Source organism: Eucalyptus grandis, chromosome 9 (assembly GCF_016545825.1).
Source record: "Eucalyptus grandis isolate ANBG69807.140 chromosome 9, ASM1654582v1, whole genome shotgun sequence".
Taxonomy (NCBI): Eukaryota; Viridiplantae; Streptophyta; class Magnoliopsida; order Myrtales; family Myrtaceae; genus Eucalyptus; species Eucalyptus grandis.
The window spans coordinates 2991401-3017904 of record NC_052620.1 but is presented as its reverse complement, the minus strand read 5'-3'; the positions used below and the strand labels follow the sequence as shown (position 1 = coordinate 3017904).

The window sequence follows — 26504 nt, the reverse complement described above, 5'->3', positions numbered from 1 at the left end:
ATTTAATGACCGGGGATAGTAAAAATCAAATCGATATGTAAATCGAAATTGCAATGGACTCTGCTTGCTTTATCTCGGTTGTTTTGGCTGCATCCCGTTGAAAGAGGTCACCCTTGGGGTCGATTGTATTAGGCCTGCTTGTGGTTTGGCACGGACTTTATTTCCAACTCGGACTAAAAGAATCATCTCCTAACCCTCGTAACAAGAGACATACAGTTTCTAAGATATTTAACTAGCAAATACCATCTCTTCATTGAAGGGCTTCTTGAAAAGTTCATACGGAACAGTTACATATGATTTGATCCAAACAAGTAATTCTAATTGATATGCAAGTGAAATCTAGTGAATAACTTAATGCGACAAAGATTAATTAAAAAAAAAAATTAGAAGGATATAGAACAAGTTCAATTTGGAAATACATCAGATCGACACCTAAAGACTCAACAAAATAAGTTCAATTTGTCAACTCCTTATTTTATTTTCTCTTATATATATATATATATATATATATATATATATATATATATATATATATATATATATATTATAAATGCCTTTAATTCTAGAAAATGGCTCGTATAACTTGCTTAAATTATTTTGGCTGATTGATTAGACAAAATAAGATGCCTTTTAATTAATTTATTTTTTTGAAAAGGGGTTATTACGTTTTAAATTCCAAGTCAATACTCCATTTAATTATTCCATTTGCCTAGCTCTTTTATATTTCCTTGTACTTTTGAAGTTTGATTTCATGGGTTTCCGATGCAACTTCGACTTAACAATCTCGCTCAAAGAATTCAAGGAAAATAATTCTTAGCTAGGGTAAAAGTCGGAACAAGATAGAAAAGCTCAACTATTTTATTTACCTAGCTCTTTAATAATTCCTTATTATAATGTCGTACTTTTGAAGTTCGATTTAATGGGTTTTCGATGCAATTCCAACTTAACAATCTCGCACGTAGAATTCAAGGGCAACAATTCTTACTCGATGAACATCATAACAAGATAAAAGAGCTCAATTATTCCATTTACCCAGCTCTTTAACATTTCCTTATTATAATGTCGTACTTTTGAAGTTCGAGTTAATGGGTTTTCGTTGCAATGCCGACTTAACAATCTCGCAAGTAGAATTCAAGGGCAACGATTCTTAGCCAGAATAAAAGTTGGAACAGGATAAAATAGCTCAATTAAGGCATCATGGACATGTTCTTATTTCCACAATGAATCTATTTTCATTTGTCCCAAAGAGAACAACATAAAAACCGAAACTTTCATAGTCCCCTGTCCGACCAATTCCCGGTTGCCACCGCAAGATAAGACCGCACTCGCTAAAAGCGCTGGTTCGCTCTCCTTCTCCGTCGTCGTCGTCCCTTCTTCTGGCCACCGTTTCAGACGCTCCCGTTGCTCTGCTGCAAATGCAACTGCGCAGACCGATCCAATTCTCTCTCTAAGAGCGTCGGGGCGATGGCGGGTTTGTCTCCGCACGGCCTCTCTCGAGCTCGGCTCGCTTGCCGCTGCACCCTCTCTTCCTTCTCCCTTCCCAGGCCCCTCTTCTCCGGCCGTCCTTTCCTTTCTCGTCCGAGCGCCGCTCGCCTCCCGTTCCGCCGCAAGCACGGCCGGAGCTTCACGTTCTTCGGCGGCAGCACCCGCCGGTTCTCCGTCTCCGCCGATTCCGGTTCTCCAGGTACTGATGCCGGCCGTTTTAACTGACCATTGTCGGTTGGAAATTTGGTGGGCGCGTCCGTGGTGCCAATTTCGGATTTTGAAATATCGGGTTGTAGCTTTCTTGGCTGATGTTGAGGTGTTGCTCTGCTTTGGTCCTGAGAAATTTGATAAATCGTGATGTTTCCTGGGAACAGAATTTGTGTTGGCTGAATTGAGTGGTTCTTCGCATCGAATTATTCAGGAATTCTTAGAGATTTGGACTAGAAGTGACTTGTAATGCGTAGCTGCTTTTCTTCATCAGACTGCAGTGGTATCATTTTTTCATGGTTCTTTCAATCCCCTTTAGCAGCATATTCGTGTCCTTCCCCCACTCTCCCTTCCACTTGGTAAGTAGCAGCTCAGTGTTGTCATTTACTTCTAGTCTGGCATAATTTACTGCTGACCCTATTCATGGTTAGACTGAGGATGTCGCTGAAACTCATATATGGAACCAACCATTCATGGAATCATTAATGAATGTGATTTTGGATGCTCTAGAGGAAAGCAGTAACAGGTGGCTGCCACAATTGTCTATTACCTCATCATTGAGTGAAAGATTTTAGTTCATCTTAATCAGTTATGAGATGTACAGGGTTGTCTAAGAAATAGGCTAAGACCCAGTTCCTTAGCGATTCATAATCAATTTGTCTTATCGACTAATTTTTAGTTATAAAGTGCAGTTTTTATTGGTCTGTTGCAAAATCAAATAGGGAAATAGCAACTTTGAGAAGGAGATAAAGAAACGGAGGGTTTCTTTTATATTATATCACACAGAGGAGCTTCTCCAGTCACATGAGAGCTTCTTCTTGTATCGTTTTCTTTTTGGCTAAAGCAGGGAGGATTGCAATTGTCTACAGCAGTCTTAGTGCTAAACAAGAATACTAACATTGTGTTACTATAACTCTTTATTCAACTGTAGCAGAAAAAAGAAAATTTTTTTTTTTGTTTTTTGCTAAATGTTTTGATTATGCTTCTATGTCTTTTCATGAATTATAAGCGTGAAATGTGTTTATGCTCAAAGTTTCACTAAAAGCTTTTGCAGCAGGCCTTTGATTGTTCTATACAGTATGATTCCTAGCTTCTTCCTGTTTTTATAACGTCCCTGTAATAAGTCTTGATTGTTGCCTTTATAGCTTCATTGTTATTGTTCTAACTTAGCAAATGGTAATGTCAAGCTAATAATGCAGTCATAGGAATATCTTAATTTAAAGATGATATGATCATTGAATCATTGGCAGGATGGAATAATCACATTGATGCAGTGAATGAGAAGTATGATGTCATTGTAGTAGGAGGGGACATGCAGGCTGCGAAGCTGCTCTTGCATCTGCAAGGTTGGGGGCAAGAACTCTCCTCCTGACACTAAATATTGATCGTATCGCATGGCAGGTTAGTGCTTTGTCTTCTTTAATCATAATGTACTTCAAACTGGGAAAATTGCCTTATTACATGAATTTCTTTTCTATAATGCCTACACTTTGCTGATAAGTACTGATTTTCATGCTCGAAAGGGTGAAAGGATTTCCAGTTTCTATGCGAACCAATATCTCTTTTGTCATGTGCCATTTTGCTAAACTAGAATGGAACTATTTTTGCATCTTTAAATCCGTCATCCTTGGTTGGGATGACATCTACCAATTCCTCTTGACCCCATAATAGTTGGCCTTGTAAGGCTTGAATGAGCAGGGAACAAGACTCTAGAGAGAATGCTCAGTTATCAGTATTTCACTGTTTTGGCAAGTGTTTCAATGACTTGTCAAGCATTTCATCTAGAAGTTATTCTGATACCAGTTTTTTCCAGCCATGCAATCCTGCTGTTGGTGGCCCTGCTAAATCCCAACTGGTACATGAAGTGGATGCACTTGGGGGAGATATTGGCAAGGTCGCTGACAGGTATGTTATAGTCGTCATGGGTACTCGCGACACATTTGTCTTTCAAGCATGGGGGAGAAAAAAATCTGTCTGAACTGCATTCTGGAAATCTGACATTTGATTGAAAAGTTCTGCATGCAATGTAGGGGTTATAGGCTAGTGAGGCTCTCAGCCAGCTGGCCTAGTCGTTACTGCAGATACTGCAGCTAGTGCAGATACATACATTCTCTCTCCCTCCCTCCCTCTCTCTCTCTCTCTCCTCTCTCTCTCTCTCTCACACACACACACACACACACACAAAACTATGACGCTTCTCACTGTTGAACAAGTACAAGGAAGGCAATCTTGCAGATGTCAAATTTCAACAATAAGCATGGTCATTGCCTAGAGTAAGGAGGATGCTTAATTCTGACTGCAGCCTCCTTGGGAATACTTGGGGATCAAAAAGATGAATCTAGATGCAGTAGTAAAGTCACTTGGACTGTTTGGACAATCTTATGATTTCTACAATTTGTGTGGCCGGACATGAAATTAATACTTGTTTGTCTTATTATTTTATTTTTCCTTTCCTGTAGTGCCTAATCAAGAGTTAATTTTGTGTTCTATTCAATCTGGCCTTGTCTGAAATAGTAGCCTTTCTGTGTTCTATCTTCCTGATTAGCTATTAACTGCATTATATCAAATTTCGTGCTTGAGCCTCTTAAGCTAAGTGCTTTGTTCATATGTGGATCCATTTTGATTGATTTTGATTCCTTCCTTGCTTTGTTCTTTGACGACTTTCACTTTCCGTGTTATGCTTTAGGTGCTATTTGCAAAAACGTGTTCTCAACATGTCTAGAGGTCCTGCTGTTCGTGCATTGCGGGCTCAGACTGATAAAAGGGAATATGCTATCGAAATGAAAAAGATAGTGGAAAGGCAAGTCCCTTCTTTTCCACTTTGGGTCCTTTTCAATTCTTGTTCCTACCATGTTTTTGCCATAAATCCACATAGAAAAAGTATAATCACAATTTGTAGTACTACTGCTCTATATGCAGATATGCCACCTCCTTTTGTCTTCCCGTTCTTCTATGTTTCTAACAAAATCTTTACTTAATCTACAACTCAAAAAGATTTTTGTTGTGTATGTATACATGTGCAATCATGGGGTGACATGTGCTTGTCTTCAAAGGTTCGAATTGTGAAATCAACGTTGTTGCTCACAAAGTTTTCATTTTGGCAAATAGGTAGATAAGTCTTCTCACAATTATTTAAGTACATGTACTCGTGGCATCTATTTTAATTATCTAAAGTTATGATGTTTGAGTATGGTTTAAAAATGGTTGCTATTTTCTTGGGACATTTACATCACTCTTCTGTTCTTCTTGTCATTGACTAATGTTATGAATTTTCAGCACTCCGAATCTTTCTATTAGGGAGGCAATGGTGACGGATGTCTTGCTTGGGAAGAATGACAATGTGGAAGGTGTTCGTACATTTTTTGGGATGAATTTTTATGCACCCTCTGTGGTCCTCACAACTGGCACTTTTATGAGTGGTAAAATTTGGGTTGGTAGAACCTGTATGTCTGCCGGAAGAGCTGGTGAATCAGCTTCACATGGGCTCACTGAGAATTTGCAGCATCTCGGATTTGAAACTGATAGATTAAAAACTGGAACTCCAGCACGTGTGGACTCTCGTACTGTAGATTTTTCTGGACTGGAACCCCAGCACGGAGATGAAGAGGTATTTCGTTCATTGTCCTATGTTGGATTTAGATATCAAATAATGTATACTCTTGCAAGTAATGCACAGTTCTTGTTGTGGGATACAGCTTCAGTGTGGTACACATGATAACAAAAGACTGATTTAAGTCTCTTTCCAGTTACTATTCAGCAGCTTTGGGATGTTCCTTATCCTGAGATACAATGTAGAATACATAGATAAAAGACTGATCTTAGTCTCTTATTAATTACTATTCAGCAGCTTCAGGATGTTCCTTAACCTGAGTTGAGTTCATCTTAGAAATTGCAGGTTAATAGATAAAGATAAGTTATACTGCAATGCTGCAGAGAATAGCAAAAATCTATTTCTTCTTTTCCCATGCATTTGTCACCTTTATCATCTGTTCACTAATATTGTACTTTATTGGGGACTAACTGCTAACAGATCAGCTGGTTCAGCTTTGACCCTGAATTTCATATTGAAAGAGAACAAATGTGCTGCTATCTCACGCGAACAACAAAGAGCACACACCAGCTAATTGAAGAGAATTTGCATGAAACCCCTACTTATGGTGGATGGGTCGAAGCTAAAGGACCTAGATATTGCCCTTCAATAGAAGATAAGGTAAGACAAGATACATTTTGCTGTTCCTTGCCCTCCTTATTATTTGATATTTTGATTTTCCTGCCTGCTCTTTGATGGTTAGCCTAGTTGCATAATTGTGGAGTGCATTTTTAACCAAAATAAACCTACATTACACTTCGCCAGTTTTCTGGCACTACTGTCTAAGCCTTGGTAACATCTAGCAGGCTAGTTAGCACCTTTAGTATGCCTTCGGTATCTGTTTTCTTTGAGTTTTGCTTACATTTCAGTCTGGCAATTTCATTTTTTTCTTATTGAAAATGAACTTTTGCTAGGGGCTTGTGCTTTGGATGCCTCTACTTGTGCAATTTTCTCCAATAACCAAATATATGAGGCATTTTCTCAGAAAGTAGTGCTAACCCAGTGGCAGATCAATTTTATTTGTCATTTGGTGCACATCTTTGGCAAAATAGGAGGTTTTGAAGCGGCAGAATAGTGTTACATGGACATCTTTCTGAGTTCCTTCAAATGTTCAGCATGTCATTCTCTCAGTTTCCTTCCACAGTTTTCTTTTCCAATTTTCTTTCTTAAGAATCTGTAGGCCCAGACCATTATGCTGGCAAAGTGATATTATAGTGAAGGACTAGCAATTTTTGAAGTGTGTACAAACTTAGAACTGGTCCTGTCGTTAAAGTGGATTTTCTCTCTGCTTTTCACCTATCTTCTCTCATGCTTCATTGGTATCCTTATAGGGCTTGCTCCCCTAGCGTGATTCATCTAATGCTTTTTTTGATAGCAAGTTCTGTACAGTAAAGCCTACTTGCTATATCAGCCAAAAAAGGGCCCCAGTTAGTTCTATATACAATTGTCTCTTTGTTTTACTCCTACTCTTTTATTAGTTAATAAATTCTAAACCTTCGTCTAATAGAATTTGAACATTTCCATGAAATTCCTCCCTTTTAGATTTCAAAACATTCAATAGAATGCTGATTTCAATGAGTGGAATGTGCATAGTGTTCGCAACTGGTGGGATGTTGACATAGTGGCATTTCCTATGTGATATTTGGGCGCTCGTTTATAGAAAATGCTTTTCTTTGCAGATTGTTAGATTCAAAGATAAAGAGTCTCATCAAATTTTTCTTGAACCAGAGGGTCGTACTGTGCCGGAGCTCTATGTGCAGGTAAGTTTTTTTTTTTACTATCTTTCTCCATAAAGCAGTGAAATGGATAGGATTGGCGTAGCTTGAGAATGTGCCTATTCTTTCTTTGGATATCTTTTCCTTAGCTGGCCTTCTTTGAATTTTGAGCAAATGCAATTGGCTCCATGGTTTTGCTGATTACAATCCTCTCTAGCTCGAGTATGCACTTGTAATTTGTAAAATATATGGATTTGATTGATTTATTGCTTGAGCAATCTGCAGATGTTCAATTAACCCCTCATGTCACTGCCACTGTTCTTGTTGCACCTTAGAAAGTTTATTCCATCAGATCAGGGTGCATAGGAGATTTCACGTGGTGATAGGATTTTCCAGGTTGTGGACACCTAAGGGGGCATCATCTTAACAATCTAGATAGTATCACCAGATAGAGATGCACAATGGATATGCATATTATGTGGCTTCCATGGGAGGAAATCTTCAATGTTAAGCACAATATCTCCCTCAGAACTGTCTCATATGGTTCATCTATGATGCTGTACTATATGACAGTATATTGCTATCCCATTTTCATTCATCAGGAACTTGTGCTATGCTTTAGTTTGAGAAGATACAATGGGCTGATTTGACTTGTACTGAGAAAGCTTCTATGATTTTCAGCCTAAAAACAAACAAGGCTGTACCTTTACCCTTTTAGATAATCAAAGCTGATTATACATGGGACAGATCTTATGGTCTTAAGTGAAATAGTAACTGGACAAGGACTAGATTCAAGTATCTAGTATTCTCAAATCTATTGTCCCTCTCTGCTCCTGTGATTATTTTTCTTGTATCTTTTATTTAAAGATAATGACAATGATGAAGACAGACTTTCTCTGACAGGGATTCTCGACTGGTTTACCAGAGCAGCTGCAGTTGCCTCTCCTGAGAACTTTACCTGGACTCGAGAATTGTTCAATGCTAAGGCCAGCTTATGCTGTAGAATACGATTACTTACCCGCTCATCAATGTTCTAGGTCTCTGATGACCAAAAAATCGAGGGACTTTTCTTCTCTGGTCAAATAAATGGAACAACAGGCTATGAAGAAGCTGCTGCACAGGTGATTGGCTTTTCAACCCAAATCTTACTCTGAAAAATATTCAATTATCAAGGTCTACGGTTTAAGTACTCGAATGCAGTGTTTCAGTTTTAACAACTTTTGCTATCTATCTCTAGTCTCATTTTACATTATATTTTTGCTAGTCCTGGATAATATTTAGCTAGACTCTTTGTTAACTTTAGTTAGATTAATTTTCAGGGCATCATATCTGGAATCAATGCCGCTAGATTTTCAGATGGGAAAACCCTCATTGTGCTTGAGCGAGAAAGTAGTTTCATTGGGACCTTAATTGATGATCTTGTCACCAAAGACCTTAGAGAGCCGTATCGAATGCTGACAAGGTATATTATGTTGGTTTGATGAGTCTTTTTCATCTTTTTTCCCTAATTTCTCCTTTTTTTGGTATCATATGTCACCAGTCTAGCCTTTGTTAAATTGAATGGAGTCACAATTACAGCTAATATAAAAGTTCTTTAGCAAATATGCAAATTCTCAACATGGCTTTTTTCAGTTTTTCTCATTGAACACAGATTTTTACTGACACTCTGGAGTTTCATTCTCATTGTTTACTAACCTGTTGATGCATAGAATTAAGAAATTCATTAGCAAGAACTGAAATTCTCTTTTTATTCTTGAAAAGTAATGCTGAGTATATGCAATCTCTTGCATGTCTAGGAGATAATATCTTTCTCTTGCACCCAATGCATTACATCTCTGCTTCAGGAATCTAATTTCGATTACAGACATGTTAAATGTGCAGGAGTAAAATTACAATTATTTATTGATGAGTCTGTACATTACTTAGAGCTGGAAACTTTCCATTCAACCTGCATATGTAGTCCTTGTATATATTAATTACCGTGTCCAATTTTTCTGCAGTCACAATAGATTTGGTAATGAGTTTCTTGACAGGATTATATCCCCCAATTTTTGTTCTTATTTTAATTTCTATGTTTTTCTCCATTTAGCCGTTCAGAACACCGGTTGCTTCTTCGAGCAGATAATGCTGATAGTCGTCTTACTCCTTTGGGTTGGGAGATAGGGTTAATAGATGATAGACGCTGGAAACTTTACCAAGAGAAGCAAGCTCGAATTTCAGAGGAAAAAGAGCGGCTTAAAAGTGTCAGGATATCAGCAGGTACATGTTTTTCCCAAGGGCAGTGTCTGTCTGTATTCCAGTATTAACGAAGGGACTTAAGGATCCTACTACTTTTCCTCTAACAGTGGAGCATCTTAATGCTTTTGTTTGGGAGAGGGATGAATGTGAAGGTTGTAGAAAATTGGGCCTATTTAAATATATATCTATATATATATATATTTTTTCCTTTCACTTATGAAAAACAAAAATTTTCCCCAAATTCCTATACCCCTCCCACCGCCTTCCCAAAACAAAGTATAACTAACGTAGGAAGGGATATTGTAGCAAATTAACTCTTGTAAAAACCATCTTCTGATATTTTGTCTTTTTTGACAAAGGACAGGGACCTGTCTGATTCAATGATAATGCACTAACATTGGCCTTTGCACGTTGCAAAAATTGTGTTCTGAAAGTGACAACTAAGCGGGAAAACTCTAACTTTGGCCATATTTTTGCAAACTCCATTATGATGGTTAACACCATGACCATGATGATTGCTTTGCTTGTTTCTTTAATGCTATGTCTGAGAATTTGGGAAAATGGAAGTGAAGAAAATTTCAGTTGATAGTTTTGGAAAATTTCAAATTCTTGCAAGTAGAGAGAAGAGGGAAAATTTAAACTAGTGGACGTTTTCTCTCCTTCCTAGTTTCCAAACATAGCCTAAAGAAGTAAGATATGAGCTAAGCGTTGCTTACTTAGACCCTTCTGATTTGGTTCATGAGCATGCATGTAGAATCTGCTTGTGTATACGAATTGATGGATGGATTGCATGCATAAAGGTGCGCTCAAGCTATTTGTGGAGACTACGAATGGGTCGGGAAAAATGCATACCATGTACACACTAATTATGATTTTAATCAGGAAGCTGGTATTCTGTAAGCGTGATGGTCTTCATAGTGTGTAACTAGCTTCTTAGTGCTATGTCCTATATCACTATTTAGATCTGGCTTCTAGTATCATAGTGTGTCCCCATCTTCACATTTTGAACATTTACAAGTTCATGTGTTTGTGGATTCATAGTCAAAATGTAATAGATGACTTCGTTTTCCCCTTCTAATTCTTACTTCCCAGGAGGAGATTTGGCAGCTGATGTTACCCGCTTGTCTGGTCAGCCTGTGAAGGATTTTTCAAGTCTCGAGAGTCTTCTCAAGAAGCCACACATACAATACAAAGTCCTCGACCTGCATGGTTTTGGCAATAAAAAACTTTCCAGAATGGAGAAAGAATGTGTTGACATTGATACCAAATACGAGGGATTCATTTTGCGCCAAAAAAGTCAACTCCAGCAGGTGGATAACCCTTGATATCTTTTTTTTTTTTGGGACCCTAGTCATTTTGATAGTTTTAGTTTATAGTCCATCTTTCCCCCTAGACCTGCTCTGGCATGCTCCCTCACACACCACCAACACGCCCCAAACCCCACCCACCCCCCTCCCTTCCCCCAAAAAGGGGGCTCTCTCTCTCTCTCACATTCATTTGGCTTGCAGATGGTTCATCAACAACATAGACCACTTCCTGATGACTTGGATTACTATGCTATGACTACTTTGTCTCTTGAAGCAAGGGAGAAACTCTCCAAGGTCCAATTTTCTCTACTTTATTATTTCAATTGACATCTTTATGGATTATTAACTGGGGCATATCATTAACATTGTATACTCGGAGGTTTAGTATTATACCAATTTATCTGGTGATGGAAGAAATGCGTGCATGCAAGAGTATATGCTGTTTAGGTGGGCCAATGATACCCATGCATGCATGCAAGAGCACATTTCAGTTTCTGGTTAGATTAACAATGCATTAGAATTGATGAACTAGTCAATTAGATTTGCTGTACATTGTGATTTCAAACTAGCAACCCGTGCTCTTTTGGCTCATTCTCTGTGGGGTTCTTTCCTTTTGTGTCTTGAAATTTCCTTATTTTATGTTCAATTAGTTGCAAGAGCTTTCTTTGTGCTGCATCCATTAGTTATTGCAGTTTGAGTTACATATGTACCAAATTGCTGTCACATAAAATTAGGATAAAGAATCTTGAATAAATACAATAAAACAATTTGTTTGACATATCGGAATCGGGAACAAGAGTGAACAGTTCTAAGGTGGTAGGATATCGAGTCCATCCTGGAACTACCCTATCAGGAGACTATCAATTGTTGGGGTCTGAAACCTGTCATTTCATTTTATATGAACTCTTAGCAACTCGAAACTTTCTGGTTCTGGTTTCAGGATACCATATGTCATTTCCAAGTTTTTTTAAAGAAATAATAATGCATGAACAATAAGTAATTTTTTCCATATATCAATTCTTATGCTGGCAGGTAAGGCCACAGAATATTGGACAAGCAAGCAGAGTTGGTGGAGTAAGCCCAGCTGATATTACTGCTCTTCTTATCATACTTGAATCAAACCGGAGGAGTATTCAGGAACAGAAGAGACAGCAGTTGCTGACTTGTGTTGTGGAAGATAACGGGCAGGTGAACTCTAAAGCTTCTATAGCATAAGCTATTAGCTTCTGATGATGTTAATGAGCAGTTGCCTGGGGACCAAGTCTTTGATGCAAGGCTGTCTAAAACTAAGCTTTCTGTCCATCTGCTTTGCCTGGGCGCAACTTGAGTAAACAAGGTATTGGGAAACAGATGGGGCATGTGATGCCTGTAGTCCTTATATCCTCTCAGAACATTGGACAGTTTCGGAGGCACAAGATCTGGCAATATATCTGGTATACTTTGGAGAATCTATTTTCAGCTGCCCACATCTGAAGTTGCTCTGTTATCTGCAAAATAGAAGACATTCCAGAATGATGATAATTTACCGCCATATCACAGCAATTTTGACAATGTTGAGGTGCCTTCTTACTCTCTTTCCCATTATCATAGTCTTCCCTCATGATCATATAATTTTTTAGACAATTGAGGTTTTGTCCATGATCGAGTCCTGGTGTATTGCAACGCTATTATTCTGGCGCAGCCAATATCTCATGTCCTTTCTAAGTTGCCAAGTCAAAGTGCTCCAGGACATTGGTTATTGCAGTTGCTATGAATTGATAATTTGATGATTGAATTTGGGAAAAAGGAAGATGGAGATATTTGGAGGGAGTTGCAAGTACCTGCAGACATTGAATGCATTGAATCTCAAGGTTGGAGTACATGTTATCCTGATATGAAACTAACAGAAAATATAGCAGGAGATTTGGCCCCCCTTCCCTGGGGTTCGAATCCCCACCTTCTTAGGGGAGCTGGGATGGGGATGATTTAGTATCAGGTGTGGGTTTCGGCTCTCATGCCAGATAGGAGTAGAGTAGGGCCAACCCCAAAAGAAAAGAACTCCAATTTCCTTTATCGAATTTTTCACTTGTTTTCCCTTTGAATTTCCTTTTCTTTTAGGTGAATATGCAGCGTCACATTCAATGTATATTAACTTGATAGTTTGTGTTATTGAATAGAGAATCACCCCTTTTCGTTCTTCACTGCTGAATAGTTCTCAACGGAATCACCTGAATCATTTTTTTTTTTCATTCTCACCTCTGAGATACGACCTCGACAGAGCCACTAATCATTCTTTTTCTTTCTTTGCTGCTGAAAATTGTCCTTGATGAGACCACCTTCATTTGTACCACTGTGTGCGCCCCTCAAACATGTTCGATCCAATTTGATCCCTCAGTTTTGAGGGGCAAGGTGGGGTCCAATGAGAATATTTTAGTGAAGCAGTCAAACGATTCATTGTCTCAAAGTGTGGTGTGATATGTTGCAAGCCGAAGGCGTTGATGGGGTTGTTTGGTTGCCGGAGACGGTGTAGTTGGAGGGGCAGCTCAGTGGTAAGTGGTGGCTGTGGTGTTGGAAGCTTGATGAGAGGTGGTTATGGCGACGAAGGACCGACTAAATGAGTGTTGAAGGAGAAGAAAAAGGGAAGAATGGTAACAGGAGTGGTTGACGGCCAAGAGAAAGTTGGTGAAAAAGAGGGGAAAGAGTCCTGAGGTTGGAGGTGAGGCCTAGATGTGACGTGCGTTCGTGGATGATTTTCTTAGCCTGTAGTCTTCCCACCCAAAGCTTGGGTGCTGAAATCCCAGACTCCCCACCAACTTATTTGAGAGAAATTATAGGTCAATTGGATTCGATGAGAACTCATGTAAGTTGTTGGTCTATCCAATCACCTATGAGCCTCCTAGAAGGGACAAATCTTAGCTGCACCAGATGCATGTGAGTCCACCTCGCATGCACTATTTGATGAGGTGAGGCACACGAGGGATTCATCTGATCGAATTATGAATGTGAGCTCTCTCTAGAATGGAGGTTAACCAAAATTCCGTCAAAAGTTTACTAATATTTGCATTAATTTAAACAGTCTCTCCAACTAAGTATATACTAGAAACACAACCGAAAAAGATCTCTTCGTTCTTTTTTCCCCGGCAGCTATTACAAGGGGTATTGGAAGAGGATAAACCAGTATATAAGGTTAGGAAGTGGCAGAAAGCAATCAGAACAAGGAGAAAAAGCCCATGCACGAACCGGCCAGGATGAAGCCAAGGCGACTAATGAGTGCTTAGAGGCTGCTTGTGTCTCGCATTTGCGGGCGTTCCTGAATGTTTCAATAGGCAATATGAGGATTGTACACTTACACACATCTCTATATAAGTCTCTGTTAGTTTGGTTAAGATGATTGGTCGATTTTATATGCACCATTAAATCGATCATGAAAGATCTAAGGTTGTAAGACCGGGGTTCATGTATATATAGAGCGTATATACTTAAAACATTTCACTCATTTGGATCATCAAAACTCGCAAAACTAATAAAAACACATAATTGCATGGTAAAGTAATGACACAGTAACACAAGATTGACACATTCATAGATAATAATGAATAATGAATTACTTTTTGTCGGCATTGCAATGTGGTCAGCTGTTCATCTTGGTTGTTTTAGACAAAAATGATCTGTCTTGTCTCCTTATCGTAACAAGGCTGTTGATTCGAGTGGACTTCCGAGATGCATATGTTTGGAAAATTATAATAACCTCCAAGAAACAATTACACCAATCTAAGCTCCAATTCACCGCTAAAATATTTTCCTTTCTCTAGCCGCAGGCTTTTCAAGAACACAATCAGCTCTCACGTCCTGTTACAGAAAACATCATTGCCAAGTAATCAAATGTTGTTTTTAGGCAAAGACGAGAAAACATTCCCAAGACAACCTGAGGATTAATGAGCAATTTCCCTCTCCCAAAAATGGAGCTCTCATTAGTCGATCCTAACTCGAGAGCATTTCATTCAACTTTTCGCTGAAAGCAGATCTACTGAGGACCTTGTTTAGTAGCTGAAGGTGATGTTCCACCCAATGAAGAGCCCTTCTCGACTGATGCAACAGAAGATTGCTGACCTTTTTGCACCGATGAAACGGGGCTGGCTGATTCTTCAGCTTTGACGAGCTTGCGAAGTCTTTCTTGAAGGACTCGAACTCTGTCCTCAGTTCTCCGAAGCTTTCTCCACCTATAAGTTGTCCAAAGAGTGAATCCTCCATAAACTAGAATATATGAAGCCCAGACGTAAGGGTATGTTTCTGCATTCTCTTTTATCTTCCGATACTTTTCTTCCACCATTTCTTTCAAGCCAACGGCCGAGGGGCTAGAAGCTTGCTTATCTTCATTTTGCTCAGTTGTCATTTTTTTCCCCTGCCAGATTTCACTGTCAAAAATGAAAATTTGTCAAATGATATGCAAGCACTGGTAATTCTAGGGTCGTATTCTACAGACGTCTGCAGACAAACTATCATTACCCAAAGATTAATTCTGCAGCTAGTATTAACAACAGAAAAGACTGAAGCAAGAAGTTTCCATCTCATTTGTTTTCCTATTATCTCTGTCACGAACAAGAATTACAAGCTTCACATAATACTCCCATGGAATAACCTATTAAACATAAACAAGCCGAAGCAAAATGGGTTCAAGACAAAACAAGACATGGCAATAATGGCAAAGAAATCAATTTTTTTTCTCGCCTTCCTTGATATTGGATTGTGAACAGGTAACAAACCAGAACGAATCAAAAGAGCAAACAGCCGGAGAGATTCAAAACCAGACTTTCATAAAATAAAAGAGGAATGCACAGTGCTCACACACCCGAGCAACCATTCAGTTTAAACAGTCACTCGCGAAAATCAAGATCCTCACAGACCTAATTCATTTGGGCGATTCTGCGAATTAAGATGCTAGACTTCTACCAGTCCAAAGCAGGGAACAACATATGAAACCTTGGAAGATTAGCCAACCACTAAATTCAGCAGAAAAGTCAACTAGAAAAGGGATCGAATTCAGCAATACAGATCATATCATGGGGTAAGTAGAACTAATTAGCCGGTGGCTCACAACGAAAGCATGTAATTCTCTAAAGAGACAGTATCCATTCCTTATATTTGTACGCAAGAAGAGACGTCGGCAAATACCCAATTCTCAAAAAGCATTGCAATTCACGAACACAAAAGATGGGTGATCAACAAATTCGAAACGACAAAACTCACAAAGCATAAACCCTAAACCCTCCCAGAAAAAAATTCTTCAAGAATAACAGAAAGAAAGACAACATACGTGAACAGCCTCAGAGCAGTCGCCGAACCCACCTGCCCAAATGAGCACGTACACAGGGAGAGAGATTCAGACACGGGCGGCGGCACTCCCACTCACGCGCCCGAGAACTAGAGGTCGAGGACCTTCGCAGCAAGGTGGCGGCTGCGAATGACTTACGAGTTCGCCGGACGACTGACTACAACCCAGATGGGTGCGGGGAGCTAAGGTGGGCGGGGGAGCCGAGCTGTGCCGAGAGGGAGAGAGTTCAACAACGAAGAAGAGGAGGAGGCATTTGCCATTGTTGGGTTGGGCGACTGTAGAGGCCCACCAGACCAAGAGGCTTCAAGACAACACAGACTTTTTCGCTTGCGGGCTTTGGGAGAGGCCTCTTCTCTTTCATTTTGGACGAGATGAATGCTCCTCTCTCTCTTTCTCTCTCTCTCTCTCTCTCTCTCTCTCTGCTTTACTTTCTCAATACGAATAATATTCATCAACTTTTCCCCCATGAATTCGAATTTTAAGAGAATTGAGAGTAGCAATGCCCTGAGAAATTTGCATTTGGGTGTTCTTGATCTCTTTATTAGTACGATGCTTTTATAATGTACGTATCCTAAACACTTGGTCTGCTGAACTTAATGAAAAATACTTTGTACCTTTGGGGGTACCGAAATATACGTGTGAAAAAATATGGTGTATTGAACTCGGTAGAAATACTTTGTACTCCAATTTTGAATTTATTTCATGACTTTTTCTTTAATTATAACATGTTAAAAATCATTTACATACCCGACATATGATTTCCTCCTAATTTCATATCATTTTCATAAATAAATGCAATGCACTAGTGATTTCTCAATGAAAAGTATAAATTAGTAACGAAATTCACTTATTTGATAAGACTCTTTTATTAAATTACATAATTCAAATAGCCCTATTTGTAATATGTAGGATTTATTTGTTAATATGTAGGATTTATTTGTTTACTATACAATTGATGTAAAATTATAGTAACGTCATTTTACGATTCCAATATAGCTTGCCGAACTCTTTTGAAGTACTTTTAACAAAAAATCATGATATATACCCAGGTTCGTATCCCAAATTATATAATAACCTTCTCATATATTACTAACACAGATCTTGATCGACTGATGTATAAGATACTTTGAATCTTCAGAAGATATATTTGAGATAAAGCGGTGGCCTTGAGCTCTCCGGACAAGGCTCTTAAGCTTTTGTCAAAACAGAGAACTCTCGGTGGATCTAGCGGAGCTAGATAGCGTCACCTCTCTATTTCATCTTATACAAACGAAGCAAGAAGAAAAGATCAGCTTCCGTTATTTGCACTTAGTGGACAGTTTGTTTTCCTATGCTGAGCAAGACTAAATAAACTGTCTACCCAGTTACAGAGTAATAAACAGGAAAGAAGGGTGATGTTCAAACTGCTAGTATGCCTTGTTTGGCTTTGATAAGTCGTAGGCTATCTTCGCTTTGCAGGCATTTAAAACAGAGAACTCTCGGTGGATCTAGCGGAGCTAGATAGCGTCACCTCTCTATTTCATCTTATACAAACGAAGCAAGAAGAAAAGATCAGCTTCCGTTATTTGCACTTAGTGGACAGTTTGTTTTCCTATGCTGAGCAAGACTAAATAAACTGTCTACCCAGTTACAGAGTAATAAACAGGAAAGAAGGGTGATGTTCAAACTGCTAGTATGCCTTGTTTGGCTTTGATAAGTCGTAGGCTATCTTCGCTTTGCAGGCATTTAATGCCCATGAAGGGTCATTCCTCCCCTCCCCCCCCAACAATGCACGAAACTGCAACACGGGGGACGGATGCTGCAGATATATAACCCACAAATTAGCATTGTTTAGTGATTCAAGGAATGGTGGCATCAAAATCATGAGTGCCTGATGCTATATAGAATGCGCCATCTGGCAATGACAATATCTCAAGGGAGAAGACTCTGCAGCAGACGAAAGAGTGACAATTCAGGTGAAATCATATCCATTTCCTTTTATGTGGATCCGTTAGATAGTTTCAAAAACAAAGCAGCCAAATATCTGAAAAGTACATTAATGATTACACATGAACTTCACAGAAACTACAATGAAAACTGTACCATGGGTTCATTTGGTAATGTAGTTAAGCAGCAGAGAATTGTAATTTTTAGTCATGCACAATGCCAATCTAGGGCATAAACATCTCATGTACAAAGACAAGGTTAAGGAAAAAGAGAAGTCGTCGATGACGACCACCACAACAATGACGACAAAGAGTTTGAGCATTCACCTAAGATTAGAATAAGAATAATAAAGGTGGCTAATGTAGCTTGTGAGGATAGTTGATGCACTTTTACAAAGAATTTGAGCATTCACCTAAGATTAGGGTCTCATTAGTCAAAATCAAAAACAATGGTTCAACAACTTTGCAATAATTGCACCTCATTATTTAACAAATTTTCAACAACTTGGCCATAATTGCACCTCATCCAAACTGGGATGAAATGAGAGAGCTGAACTAAAATCCAAAACTGAGTTTATATCCTTAATAGCACTCCAAACAGACAACTAAACCAATTCGACTGATTTTCCAGCTAAACTTCCTCACACTTGCATTTACATGAAGTTGAACTCGTCATGAGTAATTACTTAAAACTCATTTAGAAAAAGCAAGTTCCACACCAATTGACCAATAAGGAACACCAAGTCTGATCATCACAAAAATGCAGTTCAAGGAATGACCCAAGGCAGCAGAATCAATAGAACTGTATCAATGAGTTCTTCACGAACATGAAACCATGACCTAAGAATGCATGACAAGAATTAGACTGCAGAAGTTAGATTCATTCCAAATACTAGTGCTCTAAGAAAAGACAGAGATATGATGCATGCACAGACTGAATTTGTACCTCTTACGCAAGCTTATACAAGCAAAGAGCTTCAGGGCATCAAAGATGGAGTCCCCACGATTAATCTGCAAGTAGGCCAAATTTAATCATCTTGCCCACAAGTTGCAAAACTGATTTTCAGTGCCAGTGTTCACGGTAAACATCAAGCATTGGGTTACATATTGGTTAACATGGAGGTAGGACATCATAACACTTGATTGGAAAGAAAATTTAGATTTCAGCAAGAAAGGAAGGACCCTTTTGCACAATCTATTAATGAACAGCACTATCTCATTGATATTCAGAATCCCTTCTCTACCATTTCACAGAAGAAGAAATGGCTCTTTGAAACATTGCCCTTTGCACGATGTACTTTCAATATTGTGGCGGTACAAGCAACTTTTGTCAAGTTCACATTTCCATCTTGATGAGACGCTAGAAAACTACCAAAATCCCTTCAGTCACCAGACACTAAGTCCACTTACCCAAGCTCAATTATCAACCATCTTCATGATTTAAATGACAGTTAGGAGCATCCTCGAATGGCGGAACTCATTGGATAATGAGCCATGGCTTTCCCAAAGGATGTCAGTTTCCCATTACTGCCAAGTGCTTCAAGAGCCTTCAGGCTGCACTCTGCTTCAAGCAAGGCTGTTGCTTCAGGCTGTGATGCAAATGGAAAATTTGCAACCTAAATAAGCAAAGAATACAAGCAATCAATCTGAAGCCCGACACTAAATAATCAAAGACCCAATGGTGAGGTTAAAAAAGAAATGACCATCATAGATGTAGCAGCTTAAGGAGCGTGGTCATGAATAAACGGTGTACTTAATAAACACAAGCATAAATAAAAAGGGGCATGCAGCAACACCTCGCAGAGGCAGTTTTATTTAGCGATGCTGCACAAGATAAAGGCCCTGCATGGACATTCACAATGCAGAGGTACAAATCATTGTACTTCATCATGAAAATCATATTATTATCTAGCAGAGCAGGATTGCATAGGACCTACCTTATGGATACCCATAGATTTCATAAGAACGACAACCCCATCAACAGGTATTTAGATATTTCAGCCAAGAAGTCACAAAATATGTTTTAATAAGGACTGGAGAAGAGTGGAGACAGTAGCAATGACCAGGACTAGTTCTTCCAGTTCTTCCAGCACACTGGGCAGCTGATGCTTTACTTATCCATTGTATCTTATACGTCTTTATCCCATTGGAAAAGTTGTAGCTCTTCACCTTTTCTCTTCCAGTGTCAACTACATACATTATGCCAGGAATAGTTAAAGAGTACATTCCCATAAAAGTAATAAATTGCACAGTAAGCTCAAGAATGATTTAATCATGCCTACAAATCCATTCCAAAATGGCTGAAACATATGTGATAAAACCCACAATTAGAAACCTGTTCTCAACTATTCAATCTCAACAATACACCAAACAAACAAACTACAATTTAACCTATGTTCAGGTAAAACACAATTGCATCTTAAATGTACTATACAACTAGGCATGATGTCAACTAATACCTGATGTGGACATTCAACGGAAACATTGAAATGGAGCATATTCCACACAGATTAACCAATAAGACGAACCATGTCTGATCACCAGGGAGTGCAGTTGAAGAGTTCAATGAGGGCAACCAGCTCCATTTATAAATCAGTGTTCAGAATGCATAAAATCTGAGGGAATACCATACTGTGAATATTAGACAAGCAGAAGTTAGATTCATTCCACGGTACTCAGTCACATATAAAAGGATAAAATGGTAAAGCAAGCATAAGAAAAATCCACTGCACTTTTTGAAGTTCTAGTGCTGTGATAAAGAAAAGATGATGCCACCGATACAGTAGATTCATACCTGTTATGTCAATTTCTACATGGACACACAGCTTTCCTTCCCATGAGGGGCATCAATAGTTAAATCCCCATGCTTAATCTAGGAGCAAGCCAAATTTAATCATCTTGCCCAGAAGTTGGAAGTATGATTGAAGATCCCCACCCTCATGAAAAGCATTGAGCATTGCTTCACATATCTGATGATCTGGATATATGCCATCATATAACATCATGAGGAAAAAAAACTTAACTTCAGTAAGTAAGGACCGTTTGCATAATCTATTAATTACAGCACTATAATCTCTAATTGATATTTCAAATCTCTTCTCCATCATTTGACTGAAGTAAAAAATTGCTCTTTGCACATCACCCTTCGCACAATGTGCTTTGATGATGGTGGTATAAGCAACCTTTGTCAGGCTCACATTTCTGTCTTGAAGAGAAATAAGCAAGCTATCAGCATCTGTTAATTCACCATATACACAAAGTCCATTTATAAGTAGATTATAAGTAACTGGAGTGGGCACAAGGTCATGTGCTAACATCTCAGTGTGCAACCGAAATGCATTTTCCAGGTTTCTTGCTTTGCAGAAGCTCTGAATAATGGTATTATAGGTGACTTGGTCAGGTCTTAAGCCCTTAGCATACATGTCATTGAGGATTTGCACAGCCTCTTGCAGCTTCCATTGCCTGCAAAGTCCTTTAATGATCACTGTGTACGTGACATGTGTCGGAACTACAGCTTTTGTTTCCATCTCATGAAACAATGCCAGCATGCTCTTCATATTACGTTCTTCACAAAATGCATTCATAAGAATAGTATAAGTTATGGCGCTAGGTATCAGTCCATATACCTTCATAGCATCCAACCACCACCTAGCCTCGTCAAGTTTTCTTTGTTTGCAGAATCCATAAATGAGAGAGTTAAAAGTTACAGTACTAGGAGTGATCCCCTTTGTAACAATCTGTTTGTAGAGATCCACAGCTTCTCCAATTTTTCCACATTTTGCATACTGATCAATCATAATGTTATACCAAACAACACAATCTGTCGAATTGCTTCTGGTGAGAGCATCGAAATACATCCTAGCCTCTTTTATAGTCCTCCTTTGACACATTCCCAGCAGAATGGAAGTTTGTGTAAAGGAATTTGGAAAGATCCTCTTTGATATCATGTCCCGATAGACCATAATAGCTTTTTGAACTTCTCCTTGCTTGCAAAGTGAATGGATGAGGATAGAATAAGTCACTACGTCTGGTCGCACGCCAGTAGCTTCCATTTCATAGAGCAAGTTCAATGCTTCAACAACTCGACCACTTTTGCACAGGCTGCTGAGCAGTGCTGTGTATGAGATGCAATTCAATGGCAAATTCAGTGAAAGCATCTCCTCCCTAAGCTTTAAGCCTTCATCTATATTGCCCGCCTGACAATGTCCGCATATAAGAATGGTGTACGTTACCTGATCAGGATGCAACCCTTTGAGCAGCATGTTCTTAAGGACGTTCCCAGCCCCACTCATTAGACCCAGGAGATGAAATCCTTTAGCAAGAATATTGAATGTCACAACATCAGGACCCAATCCATTCTTCTCCATATCATTTGCAAATTCTATTGCCTCTTCCATGGAACCTGCTACACATAAACCATGGACGAGGATATTGTAAGTGTATGTATCAGGTGGCAGTCCAAACTTGAGCATCGTACAAAAGAATGACTGAGCAACATCCAGAAAACCCAATTTACAAAACCTTGACATGAGGGTATTAAACGACACAACCGAGGGCCCAAATTCCATCTTATTAGTCTCCCAGAAGAATTTAACTGCATCTTGAAATCTCGACTGCCCGCAGAGGCCATCCAAAATAATGGAATGAGTGTATTCACTGTGAGGGATGCCACTCGCTTTGATCTCATTATATACATCCCACATGATATCAGTGTGCCTCAAGTTATGCAATAGACTATTATATGTCGTTGTAGAAGCTCGCAATCTCGAATCCTTCATCTTGGCAAGGACAAAGAGGGCGTCATGCACCATCCCGGCTCTTGAATAAGCAAAGGCAAGAACATCCCACATGACACCACTCGATTCCCAATCGCAGAAGCTACTCGACAAAACCTCACAAAGGGCAGGTGCGGAGCCAGAGCCTACACAGAATCAAAAGCAGCGACATGAGAAATGCTATAGACCTACAACTAGTTCAACCTCCTTAGGAAGCTAAACTACAAACAGAATCTGCAAAATCTCCAATTGGTTCCTCAGTCTGCACGAAACAGAAAAGGGCACTTGGTAGCCCATATATCTTGCCCCAAAACAAAACTTTGAAGAGCATCGCCCGGCTCAGCAGAACCAAACAGAAACCCACAACATGAGAAAGCCCTTGTTACTCAAAATTTACCTTCTTCCTCCACCATTTGCTGAAGAACCCAACGCAACCGCCCCAGCTCCCACTTCCCAGCCAAGACATGCGAGATCAGCAACCAAGAGAACCTCGAATGCCGGAACCCGTACACGTTCCTCAAAACGTCAAAGAAAGCGACCGCCGAGTCCGGGCTCTCGGCCTGCAAAGCGCCCACTACCCGGTCGACCTGGAACCCATTCAACTTCGACACTACGGCCCCGAAGCGAGGAGAAGCAAGGAAACCCTCCACTCCCGAACTCCTCAACGCAGCAATGACTTCACGAAAAGGGTCGCCGGGGCTCGAGGCAGCGGGGATAGGGTCGTGGTCGCCGCCGCGGTCGAGCACGGCGGCGGCGGCGGCGGCGGCGGTGGCGGAGGGCTTGGCCGCCGAGAGCAAGGACGGCATGGAGAAGAGGATTGGAGAACTAGCGGGGAGGCGGAGGGGATTGCATCGGCGAACGCGGGCGAGCATGGAACCTTGGGAGCTTCGAAGGCATGCACAGAGGGACTGCTGCTGCTCTTGCTCGGCGCTGCAAAGGTTTTTGTCTGGGTTTGGGAGTCGCAAGCGTAGCGAAGGGCAAAGAAAGGGCAGGCAAATCAAAGATTTGAAAATTAATTTGGCCAATTCAACGGTAGCACTTTTTTTTTTTTGTTTTTCAAAATAATGATTGTATTATTTGAAATAATTAATTAATATGAAAAAATATTTTTATTCTCAATAGTGATAATTAATTTTCATAAACGGTAAAAATGTAATTGGTAATGAAAATTTTTGACAAAAATAAGCAAAACTAGTCTAGCTATAATATCCTTGAAGAAGTCAGGCAGGAGCGAACGATGCGAGACATTTTGCATCGCGCGCAAGGCGGTGACGTCGAAAAGCTACCATGGCTTCGTCGGCGGATCCAGTAATCTACAATATATCAACGTCATGCCCGCTGACCACCTCCACAATCGGAAGCACCAAACTCAAGGCCGTAACCTAGATCTCCGCGCACTTCAGAGTGGCGGCATTAATGCTTGAATAGCTTTTCGACTCCCACTTACAGAACTTGAGATATCTGCAGTTGTGACTTGACCATAATGCCCAACAGGAGACCATTTCTAACGTGATATTTGCCCTTGTGACTTGACTATAATGTCCGACACTAGATCATTTCTTTTGTTTGTGTTAAGTAACAACTCATCTTCAATTGTCACCACAAAAAAACTTATCTTTCACTTTCTCAACTTGTCAACATCCATGGTGGTTTAATATCGTTACTGCCAATGAAGTTTAAATTGTATGCTAATACTCCAATTATAAGGTATGCTTCGTTGCTCGAGGACTCTATTAGAAATATAGGCTAGAGTATGGCGATACCTTTAGCATAGTGGCAAATGTTACTATAGTTCAGCTCTTTCTAACATTGGCAATTAGGGGTGTATAAAGATATATGGAACTATTAATAATTAGACCGAAGCGGCCCAAAATCGACGGTTCCTTAGGATTAGTTCAGTTCGGTTCCTAGCATATTAAATATCTTAAAATGGTAATATAGCTCATTATTTTGATAGTATGCTTTTGCGCTTGTCTTTATAAGGATTTTGTGCATCAAAAACTGATATTAGAAAACCTTATATTGGGAGTTTAGTTGGATGATAAAAATTGGTTCAAGATAAGGCCTAAGAGAGGCATGGTGCGACTGCCAAATTAGGCTATCAACCTTCCAAGCACCAACTACTCGTTCGACTTGAAATCGATTCAACTTGGAAATCATGGCCGCAAAGCAAGGAGAAGCGGCAAATCCCTCAACGATGGGACCCCTCAACCCACTAAAGAGCTGACCAACAGGTTCATCGGGCCCAGAGCTCGAGGCTGCGGGGATGAGCTAGTCATCGCACTTGAGCCTCGCAGCGGTGGCGGAGGGATTAGCCGCCGAGAGCAAGGAGGGCATGGGGAAGAGGATTGGAGATTTAGCGGAAAGAAGACGACGGGGATTGCATCGGGGAAGGCGGCCTGCGCATGGAACTCCGGGGAGTTTGGAAACTGTACGCTGACTGCCCTTGCCCATCGCTGCGGAAAAGATTCTCTGTGTGGATTCGCGAGCTGGCGAGGGATATGAAGGGGAAACGAAAAGATAAGGATAATGCGAGCCTAGAGAATCATGAAAAATTTAAATTGATAAATTTATTTTAAATTGATTTTTTGACCATCCAAAACCCCAATTAGTACACATTTAATAAATTTACCTCAAATTATGATAAATTCACCCTCTGTTACTTATCGTTATTGAATTGAATAATAAATTATAGTAGATTTGAAATTTTACTCTCCGTTTATCTGAGTTAATCAATTTTATGATTTTTTATAATATTAATCGAATTCAATGGAGGGTTTTTTTTTTTTAAATGTACTAATTTCAAGTTGTTGGAGGTAAAAAAAAATTAGTATGAAATAAACCAATTTATAATTTTATGTCCCATTAGAATTAGAAAACTTTATTGTACCAGAATCAATAATTCATGCCTTTTTTGAAAAAAAAAAAACTCACATAATGAGAGGTACATGCAAAGCCGGTTGTTTTATCTGTATTCTCAATTGGTTTATAGCTCTCATAATTTATTGAAGGCCATGCACTATGACATAAATATTTTGCTTTTGTCTTCCTTATCTACCGGCTTTTCCTATAATTTTTAATATTTTTCGAGTATGGTAAGGACATTAGCAATAATCACAAAATGTCCTTACCTTTGTTGAGACTTTGGCAATGTGATTTATTAAAAAAATGAGGAAATTTGCCAATTAGATTGTTATCAACAAAGGAGCGACGTGGCTCGGTGCGGACCGTCCGATCAGGCGCCGCGAGAATGAAGCCTAAGCCGTCTGATCCGGTGATGAATCTCGGCCGCTGGATCCGGACGATGATCTTAGGCCATTGGTGGGCCAAATGTATAACGGCCGTCCACTTTGAAAAAGAGACTTTTTTTTTATTGGTGAGAGTAAAGTCTAGGAGCAACGTGGAGAAACCACTACTCCACGCATCGGGCAAGGTACACAAATGACCCAATGCCCTCTGCGTTGCAGGGTCTTCCTTATCTACCGGCTTTTCCTATAATTTTTAATATTTTCTCGAGTATGGTAAGGACATTAGCAATAATCACAAAATGTCCTTACCTTTGTTGAGACTTTGGCAATGTGATTTATTAAAAAAAAAATGAGGAAATTTGCCAATTAGATTGTTATCAACAAGGAGCGACGTGGCTCGGTGCGGACCGTCCGTCTGGGCGCCGCGAGAATGAAGCCTAAGCCGTCGATCCGGTGATGAATCTCGGCCGCTGGATCCGGACGATGATCTTAGGCCATTGGTGGGCCAAATGTATAACGGCCGTCCACTTTGAAAAAGAGACTCTTTTTTTTTTATTGGTGAGAGTAAAGTCTGGGAGCAACGTGGAGAAACCACTACTCCACGCATCGGGCAAGGTACACAAATGACCCAACTGCCCCTCTGCGTTGCGGGGTCTTCCTTATCTACCGGCTTTTCCTATAATTTTTAATATTTTTCGAGTATG

General features: G+C 39.7%; 3 protein-coding genes across 11 annotated transcripts; 1 reads left to right on the top strand and 2 right to left on the bottom strand.

Annotated features, from left to right (window-relative positions):
* Positions 1 to 2905: 2905 nt before the first annotated feature.
* Positions 2906 to 12721, top strand: LOC104418086 (tRNA uridine 5-carboxymethylaminomethyl modification enzyme MnmG). The gene is given in 14 exon segments (XM_039302074.1): positions 2906 to 2996; positions 2999 to 3093; positions 3506 to 3597; positions 4379 to 4492; positions 4969 to 5299; positions 5723 to 5902; positions 6961 to 7041; positions 7900 to 8050; positions 8053 to 8117; positions 8316 to 8458; positions 9086 to 9255; positions 10330 to 10544; positions 10743 to 10835; positions 11574 to 12721. Coding segments are annotated over 14 exon segments (1989 nt in total). The 5' UTR covers positions 2906 to 2920; the 3' UTR covers positions 11757 to 12721.
* Positions 12722 to 14247: 1526 nt separating this feature from the next.
* On the bottom strand, positions 14248 to 16072 carry LOC104418085. Of its 4 annotated transcripts, none has more exons than XM_039301539.1 (2): positions 15835 to 16072; positions 14248 to 14935 (listed from the first exon to the last, which is right to left on the bottom strand). In XM_039301539.1, exon 2 carries the CDS (start codon positions 14911 to 14913, stop codon positions 14545 to 14547), a length of 369 nt encoding a protein of 122 aa, XP_039157473.1. In that variant the 5' UTR covers positions 14914 to 14935; positions 15835 to 16072; the 3' UTR covers positions 14248 to 14544. The 4 variants fall into 4 exon arrangements, with proteins under 4 accessions (XP_039157473.1, XP_039157471.1, XP_039157472.1 ...); XM_039301537.1 differs by having other exon boundaries at positions 14248 to 14922; XM_039301538.1 differs by having other exon boundaries at positions 15867 to 16072.
* A 1320-nt stretch (positions 16073 to 17392) lies between these two features.
* On the bottom strand, positions 17393 to 23549 carry LOC104420113 (putative pentatricopeptide repeat-containing protein At1g13630). 6 transcript variants are annotated; one of them, XM_039302229.1, is made up of 7 exons: positions 22950 to 23549; positions 20572 to 22698; positions 20237 to 20408; positions 19574 to 19966; positions 19188 to 19393; positions 18724 to 18788; positions 17393 to 17650 (listed from the first exon to the last, which is right to left on the bottom strand). In XM_039302229.1, exons 1-2 carry the CDS (start codon positions 23422 to 23424, stop codon positions 20645 to 20647), a joined length of 2529 nt encoding a protein of 842 aa, XP_039158163.1. In that variant the 5' UTR covers positions 23425 to 23549; the 3' UTR covers positions 17393 to 17650; positions 18724 to 18788; positions 19188 to 19393; positions 19574 to 19966; positions 20237 to 20408; positions 20572 to 20644. The 6 variants fall into 6 exon arrangements, with proteins under 6 accessions (XP_039158163.1, XP_018717851.2, XP_039158165.1 ...); XM_018862306.2 differs by having other exon boundaries at positions 19715 to 19966; XM_039302231.1 differs by having other exon boundaries at positions 19188 to 19366; positions 19715 to 19966.
* Positions 23550 to 26504: the final 2955 nt, after the last annotated feature.

What these genes read in the sequence shown, in the direction of transcription:
- LOC104418085 (XM_039301539.1), bottom strand. Translation starts at nt 14,913, where the DNA reads ATGACAACTGAGCAAAATGAAGATAAGCAAGCTTCTAGCCCCTCGGCC.
- LOC104420113 (XM_039302229.1), bottom strand. Translation starts at nt 23,424, where the DNA reads ATGCTCGCCCGCGTTCGCCGATGCAATCCCCTCCGCCTCCCCGCTAGT. An exon ending in GCAAATGGTGGAGGAAGAAG is followed by an intron (nt 22,699 to 22,949) that starts GTAAATTTTGAG and finishes GATTCTGTGTAG; the next exon opens with GCTCTGGCTCCGCACCTGCC.